This window comes from Sceloporus occidentalis, unplaced genomic scaffold (assembly GCF_023333645.1).
Source record: "Sceloporus occidentalis isolate IW3139 unplaced genomic scaffold, rSceOcc1.0.p SCAF_4, whole genome shotgun sequence".
Classification (NCBI taxonomy): domain Eukaryota; kingdom Metazoa; phylum Chordata; class Lepidosauria; order Squamata; family Phrynosomatidae; genus Sceloporus; species Sceloporus occidentalis.
In genome coordinates, this window is record NW_028316984.1 from 142546321 (window position 1) to 142562657 (window position 16337).

General features: G+C 40.3%; 1 protein-coding gene across 2 annotated transcripts in view; it reads right to left on the reverse strand.

Moving 5' to 3' along the window:
* The window catches only part of HEATR4 (HEAT repeat containing 4), a 41527-nt gene extending 27634 nt beyond the window's left edge, over positions 1-13893 (reverse strand). For both annotated transcript variants that reach the window (XR_016280964.1, XM_089521840.1), the window contains exons 1-8: positions 12822-13893; positions 8997-9184; positions 7831-7968; positions 6905-7105; positions 6562-6708; positions 5877-6065; positions 4163-4323; positions 3007-3111 (exon numbers count right to left, since the gene is read on the reverse strand). Coding sequence is in view for 1 of the 2 variants with exons in the window: in XM_089521840.1 (XP_089377966.1) it covers positions 3007-3111; positions 4163-4323; positions 5877-6065; positions 6562-6708; positions 6905-7105; positions 7831-7968; positions 8997-9184; positions 12822-13762 (2070 nt within the window). In the remaining variant the exon portion in view is untranslated. The remainder of the gene's footprint in view (positions 1-3006; positions 3112-4162; positions 4324-5876; positions 6066-6561; positions 6709-6904; positions 7106-7830; positions 7969-8996; positions 9185-12821) is intronic.
* Positions 13894-16337: the final 2444 nt, after the last annotated feature.

Genomic DNA, 16337 nt, shown 5'->3' on the forward strand with positions numbered 1-16337 from the left:
ATCCACAGCATTCCCTTCATCTACCAAGCTGGTAATTTTATCAAAGAAAGAGATCAGATTTGTCTGGCATGACTTGTTTCTCTGAAACCCATGTTGACTTTTTGTGATTATGGCATTGCCATCTATATGTTCACAGACTCTGTTTAATGATGTGCTCTCGAATCTTTCCTGGTATTGATGTCAGACTAACTGGACGATAATTGTTGGGTTCCTCTTTTTCCCCCTTTTTGAAGATGGGGACAACGTTTGCCCTCCTCCAGTCTGCTGGCACTTCTCCTGTTCTCTAGGAGTTCTCAAAGTTTATTGCCAACGGCTCCGATATTACATTTGCCAGTTCTTTTAGTACCCTTGGATGTAGTTCACCTGGTTCTGGAGACTTAAATTCATTTAGATTAACAAGATATTCCTGTACTATCTCTTTACTTATTCTGTGCTGAAATTCCCCTATTCTGTCCTCTGCTCCTTTATCCTGACTTTGAGCATCCTTTGCCTTTTCTGAGAAGACTGAGGCAAAGAAGGTGTTAAGTAATTCTGCCTTTTCTCTGTCCCCTGTTAGCATTTTGCTATCTTCTCCACGTAGTGGCCCTACCATTTCCTTCTTCTTCCTGTTCCTGCAGACATATCCCAAAAAGCCCTTTTTATTGTTTTTAACCTCTCTAGCAAGCCTGAGTTCATTCTGCACTTTAGCTGTTCTGACTTTACCCCTACATGTGCTTGCTATTTGTTTGAATTCCTCTTTGGTGATTTCCCAATTTTTCCATTTCTTATACATGTTCCGTTTCAAACTTAGTTCAGTTTGAAAGTTCCTTAGTCATCCATCCTGGTTTCTTGAGACATATCCCATTTTTGTTCCTCATTGGAACTGTTTGAAATTGTGCCTTCAGTATCTCCCTTTTGGGAAACTCCCATCCATCTTGAACTTTTAATATTCCTGACCATGGGATCACCCCTAGTATTTCTCTAAGTTTACTAAAATCCGCTCTCCTAAAATCTAGAAGGCATGTCTGACTATGCCTGGCTTCTCCTTTCCATTGTATAACAAACTCCAGGAATGCATGATCACTCCCACCTAAGGATGCCACCACTTGCACTCCATTAAATAGGTCATCCCTGTTGGTTAGGATCAGATCTAAAATAACTGACCCCCTTGTTGCCTCTTCCAACTTTTGGACAATGAAATTGTCCTCGAGGCAAGTGAGGAATTTGCTAGACCTTGAGGACTTGGCTGAGTTTGACTTCCAGCAAATATTAGGATAGTTGAAGTCACCCATCACTACTACATCTCTCCTTTCTAAGTGTGTGGTCATCTGTTCTAGAAAGGCATCATCCAGTTCCTCCATCTGACTAGGGGGTCTGTAGTAGACTCCCACAATAACATCCCTGTTGTTTCCCTCCCCTTTAATTTTTATCCAGATGCTCTCCACCTGGCTGCCAGTAGTAGTAGTAGTAGTTATTATTATCATTATTATTATTATTATTATTATTATTAATATCCCGCCTCTTCCGATTGAGGATCAAGGCGGGTAAAGAAAATACAGTATACAACAATAAAAACAACAAAACCCCTATCCAACCCTCCCTCCCAACTATAAAATTGGGATGTCCTGGATCTCTTCAGTGGTGTAAATGTCCCTGACATATAGTGCTATTCCTCCTCCTTTCCTGTTTGGCCTGTTTCTCTTAAAAAGGTTATACCCCTCTATTTCCACATTCCAATCATGAGACTCATCCCACCAGGTTTCAGTGATGCCTATTATATCATATTTGTTTTGTTATACTAGGAGTTCGAGTTCGTCTTGCTTATTCCCCATGCTCTGTGCATTAGTGTAGAGACATTACAGACCATGGGTCCCTTTTACTTGCTGCCTGTGCAAGTTTTTTTGCCTCCCCCTTTTGGGTCCTTGCACTGTTTGTCTTGTTCCCTCTATGACAGTTTGACTATTTTCTCCAGCCCTTTTTTGTAAGATGTCAACATAATGAAGTTTACAATAGAAAAGTTTCTCAGTCTATCTCCAAGCAACCTTTCTACCCTATCCCACATTCTTGAAGCAGGCCTTGTAGGGAAGGGGATAGCAAACCTTTATTCCACCAGTTTCCTCTGGTTTACTCATTATAAAGTCTCAGCTACATAATGCAGTGCACCAAAAAGATTCAACATCACCTGTGCTTCTTTGGGGAAAATACTGTAATGGGGGTTTCAGTCTGCCATGTACGTTGTTAAGATGTTGTTGAGTCTAATATATAGGGACCCATCATAAGAATGTGCTGTTATCCATCAAAAATTTTGATTGGTTTATAATGCCAATCAGATTTTTGACTGATAACAGTACAGTCTTATTATGGGTTTATTAGACTCAAAAACATCTTAACAACTTGCACTGCAATTGAAATCCCCATTACAATATTTTCCCCAAAGAAGCATGAGCAATGTTTTTGATGCACTCCATTAAAGCAAGTGGTATTTACTTCACACTTACCTACCCATGGTTAAACTAGTTAATTAACAATTAACTTGCTTTTCCTACCACCATAAAGATACCTGCCTCAGCAGTCAGAGCCGAAGATTAAGTCCATGTTTATTTTCCAATAAGCAATCACAAAATATAGCATATTAAATACAATATATGTAGATGGTTTAGAAGATCAAATGTTATAACAAATGGATGTTTTTCACAAACTAAGGGAGCACTTGCTCTAAAAACATGCTTTATAAGAAGATACTTGTCAATGGGCATTTATTGCGCCAGAAAGCCAGCCCTTCAAATATTCACTTACATCAAGGGTAGGCAACCTTTTTGAGCCAGGGGCCGGGTTGCTGTTCCTCAGACAACTGGGGGGCCGAACTCAAAATGGCGCCCAGAGCGGCGCGGAAGTTGTGGCGGGGGTGGCAATCGGCAGCAGGACCAGGCTGGGGCCGGTCCCAAGGCCTCACCGGGCCGGATCCGGCCCGCGGGCCGTAGGTTGCCGACCCCTGATTACATATTGAATTAATGAGAGAAACAATACCTGGCTGACACTCCCAGGAATACGAGAGAAAGTTTTACAAGCCAACACTCGATGTTTCCATTGGCAGCTGTTCAGTTCAGATGCCAGCAAACAATGAACCAAGCCCTGAAAGGATTAAGCCAATAAAGGGTTAAGCCAACAAATAGGAAGATACGAAATGCTCTATCAAGCCAACAGAAGATTCTAACTATAGAAAGGAAAGTAGCATCACTTAGAAAGGGCTATGGCTTTCATTCCCATCTTGTGATTATCAGTATTTTTGAAGAAACTACTGCTTATTCTTTCCTTAAAAGGAAACAAAACAAAACAAAATAAAAATGTTAAAATTTGTATACTGACTTTTACACTGTAGGTGAGAAAGAACGAATTCTTACAGGGCACTAACAATATCACTGCAATCTCTTAGTAAAAGTAAAAAATGTATTCGGTCATTGACTAATGTGCAATCTCTTAGATGAGAAGAATTTCTAAATAATTCTGCATTCTGTTCTTAGGCCACATCCATTCCATGTGGAACTGTTTTAGGACATTTAGCATGATCACAAAAAAGTATAAATAAAGCTGAAAAATATTAACATGTAGTTTTTCCAGTTTACCAAAGAGGTAATAGGCTCTCAAAAAGGGAAAAACTTGGAAGTAAGAGCAGGTTGGTTCTGCATGTCAGTCTCTTGATTCTTAGCTGGTCTGCTACAATACCAGAGAAGCCTAAAGATCAGACCTGCAGAATCCAGGCTTCAGTGAATTTAATGTTTTGAATTCCAAACATGTTCACTCAAAGCAAATCTGGACAGTTTTAAGATAGAACAAAATGTTTGTTACCCTACTGATGGGAGGAGATTCCATACTGAATCAAGTTAGAAGAAAAGTCTGTGGAGGGAAAAATAAAAGCTCTCAAGGCACCATTACTAGCATGCAGTTCCATGGCACAGTTGATCAGACCTGGATTCTGTTTAAAGAGATGGGACCTTATCATTGATCAGAATGGCACAATGGGTCTCAACAACTTCCTTCTTTGCAACAAACATACTTTGTAGCAGAAACAGTGTCCAGTGCCTATATCTATATAGGGATGGGCAAGCCTGAATCACAGAGCATTGGTGGGCCATGACTGTCATGCATTTCCACTGTGTTCTTCCCCATGACCCTTGATACTTACTGTGCGTTTGCTGAGACGAGACAATAACAGACAAGCCTGATCTTCAGTGGCATCATCGTTTTGATCAAAAATCTGAGACAAAATCCTTTTTATTACATGTAAACTGGTAATGCCATCCATAGCTAGGGCCTGGGCTGCTGTCCAGCTATCTGTACTGTTACCTAATACCAAAAAGGAAAGTTATAGAGAGAAAATGATTTACAATCAGCACTACAGTGAACATTTTTAGATGAAAGCACTAACTGTGATCGTCCCCATAGGAGGGACTCAAAGTGCCAGCAGCTGTCTTGAGCCATATCAATCAAGACTAGCAGTTTTCATCTTCAGTTGGAGCAGGTCTTAGTAAAGTCTTGGGGCCCATTTAAGATTAAGCCATCTCTAAATAATCCAATAACAGCCAAACAATGATACCTTTATTGGACCAACCAAAATGCATAATTACATGTTGCAAGCTTTCGAAGTCACACTGGCTTCTTCATCAAGCAAACATTTCTAAATAGTTTGCATTACAACAGGGTGAACTTCCAACAATATCTTATTGTTAGTACGATGGCAAATCCATCCAAGCAGCACAACTACTTTGAGGATTTCAGAGGAAAGGAAGGAACAGGGAACTCTGATCACACTGGCAAATGATATCACCATCCCTCTTAAGCAAAAAGTCCTAGTGTTTCAATCCTCTATATCACTGGTCACAGTCTGACAAGCTAAAGGCAGTTTTTTAAAATTCTAATTAGGTCTACTGGAGGAGCAAATAATTTCAATTTGGCACAATACCTTTTGTGTGAGTACACAAGGGCATCTTGTAGCACCTTTGAGATTAGAGATCTGAGGAAGTAGACTTAAGTGTATAAAAGCTTATGCTACCAACTTATTTTCTCTGTCTCCATCTTAAAGGTGCATACTGATCTGGACTAACACAACTGCCTGGAAGAAGCAGAGCCCTCCCTCCGGTCCATCTGCCTTGGTCCAGGCCTCAGAGGGAGAGAAGAATGCTGGAACTGATCCCCTCACCCCCTCACCATTCCCTTCTCCTTTTGTGTCGTGTCTTTTAGATTGTGGCAGGGAACTGTCTGGTTAAAAAAATAATAATAAATGTAAGCCGCCCTGAGAGCCATTAGGGCTGAAGGGCGGGATATAAATACCTAAATAAAAAAAAAAATCTGTGTTTGTGTATGTGTGTTTATGGTCACCAAAAGCTATTAATAAGCACAGCAGGAATGCTGAAAATATTTATATAGGGACAGTATACATATAGCATTTTATCATATAATATCACATAACCCTAAAGGAACTAGATCCTGTTTAAACTTGGAAGCTACTTGGATGGAAGATCGCCAATGAATATCAGGTGCTGTAGGCTATATTTCCAGGGAAAGGAACTGGCAAAATCACCTCTGAGTATTCCTCGACTCAGAAAACCCTGTGAAATTTATGGGGTCACTGAAAGTCAACAGATGACTTGAAGTCACACACACACACACAGATCTTAAATGTAGAGTTGAAAATCTAATCCCAGTCCAACTGTCTATGTAGGACTTGCCAAACTCATTATTTTTATGAGGTTTAGTTACAACTAACTTCAGCTGACTCTGTGCCCTAGTCTGACTTCTATCTGTTCATTCTTTGTCAGAAAATGTTATAATTGCTTTGGAGGTAGATTAAGTCACCCAAAAATAGTTGGGGGAGGGGACAGAAAAGTGATTGTACTAACCATTCATCAGAGCATTCTTCATGATATCCTGTGCCTCTTGACTCCACTCTCCTATAGCATAGAAGCACACAGCAGCTGCCATTCTTACATGTGTATCCTTATCAAACAGAGTTTTTTTAAGCAAAGGACGGATTTTTGATGGTATATCCTCAATTTCTAAACTCTTCACACCAGCTTCTATTCCTATTACTGAGAAAAATCAGAACATTTACAGGTATGTGGTTTTAATCTGCTGACACAGTAATAATTCCAGCTTTTTAAAATGTGATTATTCAACTGATTAAACATTCATTTTATAAAGCCACTGATAATTTCAGAAATGTTTTAAGATATTGATAAAGAGAGGGAGTCTTTTGGTTTTGATAAAAGAAGGCATAACCAGTGAGAAACACAAGAAGAGGCAGATTCTGTGTTTTTGGCCGTAAAAGAAAACTTCAGACTATTATACCATTCATTCACTGAAAATATGACTAACAGTAATATGGATTGTACAAGGGGAAAAACAGAGTGGTTCACCTATCCTAAATACAACATTCTTATAACTGATCAGCAAGGGAAAGACTGTTTTTTATTTTTAGAGTAGTTGGATTTACTTCTTATCTTTAAATAACTGTACTATAAAATTTATTTGCAATGTTAGAAAAATATAACTGAAATTTCCACTAGAGGCTGCTCAATTTCATACCTGTCTCCTGACTTGTATCTTGCACATGCTGGGGCTTCTCAAGCACAGCAGATGCACAGATAAGTATAGCATTGATTCGATTTTGAACATGTACATCTACAAGATCTCTGATTAATCCTTCTATAGTTGCTGACTGCCACCGAGGATCTGAGCATTGAATAGAAAGAGACAATTAAAAAACCCAAAACAAAACACAACCGTGGAGTGACTAGTATTTCTGGCAAAGGTAACCAGTATTTCTGGCAAAGAGATTGCTAATCCTTCAAACATTATTGATGAATACAAAAACTAGCATTGGTTTGAATGGATTATGACCAATTAAAATTGGGCTTGGAATACCTACCAAATTTCCAAGCAGCCTTCCACTTTTCCAGCATAGTCCTACGTATGTGGATATCCTCAGACACATCTTCAGATTTTCTGTATCCTTCTCTCTTTCTCTGAGTTGGTACTGGGGGTTGTTGCGCTTCACCCAACTGAGCAAAATCTTCAATGGTAGTGGGAAGTGTGGTCCAGTGGATGATTCCCTTCCTTATCCGTTGAACTTACCCAACAGAATTTTGATTAAAACAGATTAGTAGAGAGCCATTTTAAAGAGAAAATTCATGTTCAGCAGTTTTTCTTCTGTTTTGCAATTACATCAGATTTTCACTTAACTTAGGCCTGGTACATACCGCCAATAAGCGGCGTACCAGGGCCAATTCTAGGGTTAGGAACCATGTGGCAATCTAACCCTAGAATGTAATGGTGGCGTAACAATGGCGGTGTCCTGTGCACACGGGCACCGCCATTATTACGCAAGCATTGCGTGGCATCTGCACGTTGCTACACAGCGCTTACATAACGAGTGTGCCAGTGGCACACTTGTTACACTGCCCCTGCGGCTTTAAAAGAACCCACTAACAGATAATTAGCTAACAGTGGAGTTTCCTCTCCATCCTTGACTAACCAATCCAGAGAAAGGACAATAGAAGAATCAAATTCTCTAGTGAGACAGAGCATTTCCTGGACAAAATTAAATTAAAATTAAAACAAAATTAAAAGCAGACAGTGTAGCCTTTCCTGTGGAGTGCATGGGATGACTAACCCATCTCAAAATACAATTGGCCCTCCATATCCATGGATTCCGTATCCATAGATTCAACCCTATTTTTAAACATATATAAATTCCAAAAAGCAAAACATGATATTACCAATTTATACAAGGTACACCATTTTACAATGCCATTGTGTGTAAATGAATTGTTTGAGTTATTACAAAATTCCTACCTGCCTTTTTTGGTGGCCCAAAGCTCCAGATCTCAGGAGGTCTTGGGTAGCATTGCTCAAGGTGTATATAATACTCATCATTATTATCCATAACCAAACAGTCCTTCTTGGTATCTTGGTGGACAATTTTGGCTGACCCTAAATGAATACAGTGATGGAAAGAAATTAGGTTGTAGGTAAAACAAATTGTCTAAACTCAAGCCTTTTCACTGGCACCAGTCTGATGTAGTAGTCAGAGTTGTTAGTTGTCGTATCTTGGGTTCAATTCATTGGTCAGCTACAAAGATTTTTGAGTGAGCCTAGACCAGTGATAGTGAACCTAACATAGGCCAAGTGCCCAAACACAGTGGTGTTCCATTCAAAATGGAGGACCTTTTGGAATCCCTCCTGGACAGGAGGTTGACAGGTCCTGAAAAGGAGGAGGACCAAGTCTGGTCATACTGAGCTAAAAACATCCTCCTCATGACCCTTTCCAGGAGGGAGAGCTGCCTGGTTCACCATCCTGCAAAGAGGTGGAGAATCGACACCCCCATGCCCTTTTTCAGGAGGAAAAGATGCCTGGTGAACCAGGCAGCTCTCACTCCTAGAAAGGGGCAAGTGGGGAGGGGGGCGATCCTCCATCTCTTTCCAGGGTGGGAGGGGTGGAGAAACGGAGTGCTCCTTTCCTCCACCCCTCCCACTTTGGAAAGGCTTTCACCCCCATGTGCATGCTCCACTCTCCTTCTCCCTCACTCCTCCTGGCCTGGGCTGCATGCCCTCAGAGAGGGCCACAGGTTCACCACCACAGGCTTAGACTGATCATTATATCTCACCCTAACCTACTTAATGGTAGATGAAATAAAATGGAAGTGAATAACATAGAAAACAACTGCAAACAATTCCCCCCATTTTAAAAATATGCCCAGCTATATATGCTATTGGAGCAGCTCCAAATGTTATGGCAGGGAAGAAAATACAGCATGCTCACAGGTTATCATCCCTTTAAGGCATGATTGTATTTAAACCTACATCTCTTACAAAAGTATCATGGTTCTAAATTCACAACATTTGCTTTATTTTAGTTTTTTTTCCTAACTGATCTTGCACCCAAATAATGCTAAGATGATCCATCCTTATATAAGACTAAGCAAAAGTATTTACTGTATAGACAAGTCGGGTCCACCTACCAAAGTAGAGCTCTTGTTCGAAGATATTCTGAGTAGTGTATGAATATTTCCCAGGCAGGGAGTTCAATCTTTCTTGGCGTTTAATATGAAATATTGGCTTAAGACTCCTCTTTGATACTGTATCTGCTGTTTTGTTGTCAGCACTTGGGTCATCTATGGAAAGCACTCTTGTATGGAAGGATGGTTTCCTGAGAGATGAGAAACATTATTCCATTTGTGACATGTTTTGCACTGGAAAGAGAGCAAACAATACTTAGAGCATTGTGGAAATTGTTATCAGACAGAATGAATGCAACTTATTAGTCACATAAGTACAGTTGTAAACTCTTGAAAAAGAGATAATTGAGTACCTGGGCAGGGTCTGGAGTGAGACTAAATTTGAGATGTGGAAACTGATTTGAGATGTGGTGCTGGAGAAGAGTGCTGAGGATACTGTGGGCGGCCAAAAAGACAAACAAATGGGTTCTAGAACAGACCAAATCAGAACTCTCCCTGGAAACCAAAATGACAAAACTGAGGCCATCATACTTTGCCAGCATCATGAGAAGGTGTGACTCATAATAAAAGACAATAATGCTAGGAAAGGTAGAAGGTAGTAGCAGTGGCATCACTGGGGTAATTCATGGTGTCACCCCCTCCCCCATTAACTGCTTCACCATTCAGAATCCTTAATAATGTTTTTAATGCTAATGTTACTCATAAAGCATAATTCCCATAATTCCCATAAATGGCAATAGTTGTCACATAAACAACATAAACAACTAGCAAAATTAGAAATACTGTATACCTTTAAATTATAATATCATATGCACAGTCTAAATGTATTTACACATACAGCGTGCCCGTGGGCGCGCTTTATGCGGCTTGAGCATACGCGCTCAAGCCGCGGGGCGCGCATGGGGCGGAAGGGGCGGCGCGTCCCATTCAATTGAATGGGCGCACACCCCCGTTGCGCACCGCACACCGCCGTGCCGCCGTGCACGAGCCGCATTGTTTACAATGGGGCTTGAGCATAGGTGGAATTCGCCTTATGCAGAGGGATCCAGAACGGATCCCCGGGTAAGTCGAGGACGCACTGTACATAGTTTTATGTGGTTAAAGTTAAAATTTGGTAAGATGAGATTTTTTAAAAAGAAAAGTTAAAAATAATTTCTAAAACTTTAAAAATTTGACATTAATTATAAAAACCTGGGGCTTCACCCTTCTCTTCCTACTAAGCCTGATTCAACTCACACTATCTCTTCAGCATTTCAAACTGACACAAGTGAATATCACCCCGTTTCTGCCAAAAATCAGGTGTTTAAGGAGCAGTGGTGTCACCTGGTGCACTATGCCCTCCACACACACCCTAGTGATGCCCCTAGATAGTAGAAAGAGAGGCAGACTGCATGCCAGATAGACATACTCAGTCAAGGAGGTTGTGGGCCAGAATCTGCAGGACCTAAGCAGAGCAGTGGAGGGGTCTTGGAGGTATCTCACCCTTTGGGACATCATGGGTTGGGGTCAACCTGAGGGCAGTTAACAGTAACAACAAAGAGTAGGCATATGTCAGAAATAACTTGAAGGCAAACAACAACAACAACAATGAAGTGGATATAAAAATGCCATATTTAACTATTCTGAATACAGATTGGCAAGTTCTAAATTGGTGATATGGTTTTGAATCCTAATAAACAAATGGTTACTGAATCCTATAACCAAATGGATTTCCCCCCTCGAACTACTAGGTAGACTTCCCCCAATACATCCATATATGAAATATTTGAGAGACACTACTTCAGAGAAAAAGCCAAAATCAGAGACTGAGTCTGAAAAATGAATGAGCTGGTCAAACTTCTTAAATGCCCCACTGTGAAAGAAATGAGCTTGCACAGAACACTCTCATTAAAAGCCAGCCAGCTATGCTTTAGCAGCACATTGAATCACATTTAAGACCACACCCATCATAAAGGGGTTGCATAATAGCATGGCAAAAGAATATTTGACTAGAACAAAGTTAAATGGTTTTAAAAAGAACCAGTGTAAAGTTTAAAAGCTTATTAAGGCGGGTTACAGACCGCCAAAATGCGGCGGTCTGCTGCCACCGCCTGTTGCTGCGTCTGGGAACCATAGCAGCCGAACGGCGCAGTTCCCGGATGCACAAAGAAGGAGCGCGGAAATCGCGCTCCTTCTTGCAGCCCGAAAGAGATGCCGCGAGGCGCTAGTCGCACACTTGTGGCGTCACTTCCGCCACGCGACGTGCGGATGCAGAACGTCCGTTACGTCAAAATGGCGGCGGCTGTGTGGAACAGCCGCCGCCATTTGTTACAGACTCAGTCCGTGCTAGGATTAGGGGCATCTGGAAGAGACACCCCTTTCTAACCCTAGCACGGACTGAGTCCGTCCTAGGGTGCCCGTTTGTAACGGGCCTAAGTTCTGCCTTGTTGAACTTACAACAAATCCTATACTTCCTACACTTTATACAGACTTAAATATATTTTCCCTGCCTATTAAAAGGTGGGGGGAGAGCAACAGATTTTTTGTAGCAACAACTTTTAATGCTATTCAGTGTATCTATGAAGGAATACATTTAATGCAAGTACAGTATTGAAATAATAGGTAAGCCCCAGACACAGTTGGAGTTAACCCATTTCAAGCAATGGGGCTACTGTAAATATGACTACAGTGGGACCTTGTTATCCGCTGGGGTTTGGTTCCAGGACCCCCCATGAATAACAAAATCTGTGGATGCTCAAGTCCCATCAAATATAATGGCAGAGCAAAATGGTGTCCCTTATATAACATGGAAAATCAAGGTTTGCTACTTGGAATGTATATTTTTGGGGAATATTTTCAAGCCATGGATGCTTGAATCTGTGGATAAAAAAATCAATGGATAAGGAGGGCCAACTGTATATTCCCCATGAATGTCTGTAGTGATTTCTTATAAATCTGCCTTCCTCTAATGTGGGGGTGGAAAAGAGAAGTCTCATATTAGTGAACTCTAGAGCAGACAAAGGACTGAGTGGCAGCCCAAAAAACAGTTTCCCCCCAAAAATCAACATGACATGAGACCAATCAGTTCTTACCACATTCAATGAAACAGTGTTTCTATTTGCATCTACGCTCATTGCTATAGGAGTTGCCCCTGCCCCTCAGTTTGCTGGAACAAGCACGCTAGATGGAAGCAAAAGGTCAGACATAACCACAAATTATCAGTTAGCCTAGCCAAACTCTAGTTATATGGCATTACATCAGTGGTACCCTTGGTGACCCCTCCCTTTAAATCTACATGCGGACATCACAGATGCCCCAACTCAACATAACATATAAATAAAAATATCTTGTTTATTTACTGTGCGTATTTTCATTTGCACACGCATAAGGAAATACCATTATTCAAACTAGAAGTTTTATTTAAGTAAAGGGCAAAACAGACTGGCGTGGCATGCAGATGACTCACACCTCTAATACACCAGGAAGCCGGCCTCAAGCTTATATATGCCGCATGCTGCTAGAGCACCTTAAAGCCAGCGTTCTGCCATAGCAGGGCAGAAAATTCAGCTTTTTGCCAGTGCAAAAAGAAGTGGCTGGATGGTCATCTGTCAGGGATGCTTTGATTGTGATTTCTTGCATGGCAGGGGGTTGGACTGGATGTCTCTTGTGGTTTCTTCCAACTCTATGATTCTATGTAATGTAAAATTTGGTATTCCCAAATTTAGGATTATTATCCCATGAACACTAAATGGAAGTAATCTTTACTCCATTCAATTTAACTTCTTTTCTGGTAATGGGATTAGAATGCAATGCACCATATTGTTTAAGTCAAACAACAATTTGTCTTACCTGTAATAGGTGAGGAGAGATGTCTCAGCTTTCTTTTTCTCATGGATTTGAATATGGCCTTCCAAAACAGCTTCCTCTGCCTCAATTTCATTGAGGAGCTTCACATCACTTTCAGAAGTGAGTACATATCTGATACTGCTCCAGTCATATTTTTGCCTCTTAAAATTCCGTAGCTTGCCCTGAACCCAGCCTCCCCAGGAGTGTTGATTATTTACAATCCATTGAGCTGTAGCCCTGCTTAATTTTGTCAACAGTCTCTCTTCCCATCCTAGGTCTTGCTGCTGTGGTTCATGGGCTGGGATGCCCTGTAATGTTGGTTTTGACCCTCTTTTGGTTGTCTTGTCTCTTAACATCTCCTGAGGTTCAGTCAGGAATATCTGTGAGTACTGGGGCTCACTAGTAGTAGGAGGAGAACAGGGAGGAGCCTGCATCTGCAAAGTTGGTTCGGCAAGTACACTTTCTACTTTAGCTTTATATTCACACTCTTCCAAGAAGTAAGGGAAATTTGTATTGATGGGCTTGGCAAGAGAAACACCTGACTTCATTGGCTGATGCTGACTCCTCAGTGGTTTGAGCCTTCTTGGTGGCCTTACTTTCCTAGGAGTAATGTTCTTACTTTTTTGTTTATTAATGACACTAGAAGCATCATATAGACTTCTGGGATCAAATTCCTTAAAAGACAGAGCTGATGGGTGCCTTTGTATAATAACATCTTTGGCAAAATGAAGGTCTTTGGCTACATTCTTCAAGCATTGTTTCTGATAGTGTGCATAGTACCAGTTGGTACGGCAAACATCTCTTTGGTACATTAAAGGCATTTTTGCCTTCATTGCAGACACCATGGCTTTGTGAGATGGCAAGTTCTTTTTGTCAACTCGAACTTTCAGGCTGCCTTCAAGAGGAAAGGGATTCTTGCTCTTGAACAAATCAGGTATCTCCATCTTGTCACGACTGATGAGATTAACCACTAATTCCTAGATTTTCATATATATATATATATATGAACAAAATGGAACTAATGTGCATAAAAGCTGAAGCTCCACTATTATATTAGAACACTGAGCTTTTCCTCTAAACTGCAAAAGTAAAGTAAAGATGAACTCTTATTAGTGTAAATTAAAACTAATTTCACATGTAAACCAAAAGAGAAACAACAGTCCAAAACACACTGCAGAAATAATCCAGTTCGAGAGCGCTTTAACTGCCTTGACTCAGTGCTAGGGAATTCTGGGAATTGTAGGTTATTGTGGCACCAGAACTCTTTGATAGAGAAGGCTAAATGACTCACAAAACTACAGTTCCCAGAATTCTAAAGCATTGAGCCATGGTAGTTAAAGCAGTCTCAAACTGGATTATTTCTGCAGTGTGTTTTTGAACCAGCAACGCCATGCGTCCTCCATCAGCATAACATTGCAAAATGCTTATATCTGGACCTCAACAATGACCAATTCACCTCTCGTGGATATATGAGATACACGACTAGAGCAAACAAATAGTCAAAATGTTTTCTTGTATGATGAGTCTCATCTACCATTCATCTCTTCTGGTGCTTCATAAAAAGAAAGGCAATCCTGAGAAGCTATAATCCAGGATGTCATAATGTGCATTTACAGTCAGCCTTCCATAGCCACAGATTTTTTATCCACAGCTTCAAGCATCCATGGTTTGAAAATATTTTAAAATATATACATTCCAAAAAGCAAACCTTGATTTTGCCATTTTATACAAGGGACACAATCTTACTGTGCCACTGTGAAGTCGAAGGCTTTCATGGCAGGCATCCATAGTTTTTTTTTGTGGGTTTTTCGGGCTATGTGGCTATGTTCTAGAAGATTTTCTTCCTGAACATCAGGAAGAAAATCTAGAACATGGCCACATAGCCCGAAAAACCCACAAAAAACTATTACTGTGCCACTGAATTTAATGGTACTTGAGTATCCATGGGTTTTGGTATCCACTGTATAAATTTTGTGCTGCCCCTTGTTCTTGAGATGTGTTCCACATGGGACTACGAGTAGGTTTCTGTTTAACAGTATGGTTAAATTGGTAGGGTTTAAGATCTTAAGGGTACTTGTTCCTCAGTAACCTATTATATTATTGCAGGGGTGAAGAAATCCAGATGTTTCAGAGTACAATTCTCATAGCCCCTTATTGCTTGTCATACAGACTAGGGCTTTGGGGTTTGGTCCAAGATATTTGGAGGAATGGTCTTTTACAGTACAACCTGTTCTGTTGAGAGTACAGTTGTACCGTTGTGGTCTCTTCCAACTCTGTGATTCTGTGTGTGTTTAACTAGAAGCAAATTCCATTAAAATTACTTCCAAGAAAGCATAACTGGGAAGATCCTGTAAATCCCTGATAATAAAAACAGAATAAATAGCCTGGGCACAGTGTAAGAGATGCTAAATTGCCATAAGTCAGAAATTACTTGGGGCACACAACAACAAATGTTAAATGTATACAAATATTGTATGTGTTGTGTCTCTTCAAGTCTTTTCCGACTTATGGTGACCCAATCATGGGGTTTTCTTGGCAAGATTTGTTCAGAGGAAGTGAGCCATTGCCTGTGGTTAGTTTTTCCATTAAGCAAACCCAAGTCCAGTTACTCTAGCCTTCCCACTGTTATCTCTAACCATTTGAATAATTCAAATTCCATGTTTTGTCTTCTCCTTTTTGATGAAGATTGAAAACTTTATATTTACCTTTCAGAAGGGTTCTCTCACAGATCTGGACTTGTATGAATAAGAGCCAGTTTCACTCACTTGTATGTTGGAATCAACTTTCTGGCTTCAAACAGATCCCTCCTTTGAGTGTTTACGGTTGTTGCCTGGCTACATGTGATGTATTTTAGATTCTGATAGATTTGATTTGCCAGTTTTACATAATGCTCTCTACCTGTATTGTCTTCAGCAATTTATTCAGAAATGTTTCATTTACTGTATATACTTGACTATAAGTTGATCTCATGTATAAGTCAAGGGCAGGTTAGAGGGTCAAAATTATGGATTTTGGATTGGCTCAAAATTGATAATATTTTGGGGGTACAATGGTAGCATTGGGTAGGGTTCAGTAACATTATTACCTGCTTAATGTTTGGGGTTTTAAAAAAATGTCTGCTAGACAAGTAGGACCGTGGCAAACATTTTATAAAGAATCCAGTTGAAGACCATCCTGTTCACAGAAGCATTCCCAGGCATTGCGTGACTATTATTTGTTATTTGACGTTTTTAATTTGTTGCCTTCTTTACTTTCTTGAACCCTTTCCTGTATTGTTTTGTATTGTTTATATGTATTATGCTATTATTTCTTAGATTGTACGCCATGGGCAGGTTTACTTTATCCATTTTATTGCTTGTATGTACAGCGCTGTGTAAAACTACAGCGCTATATAAAGCATAATAATAATAATAATAATAATAATAATAATAATATACATACACAATTGAGAAGGGCCTGAGCCAGCCACTCATTATTTAGAATGTTGTTCGTTGTGTTCTAACATTGCTTCTGACTGGA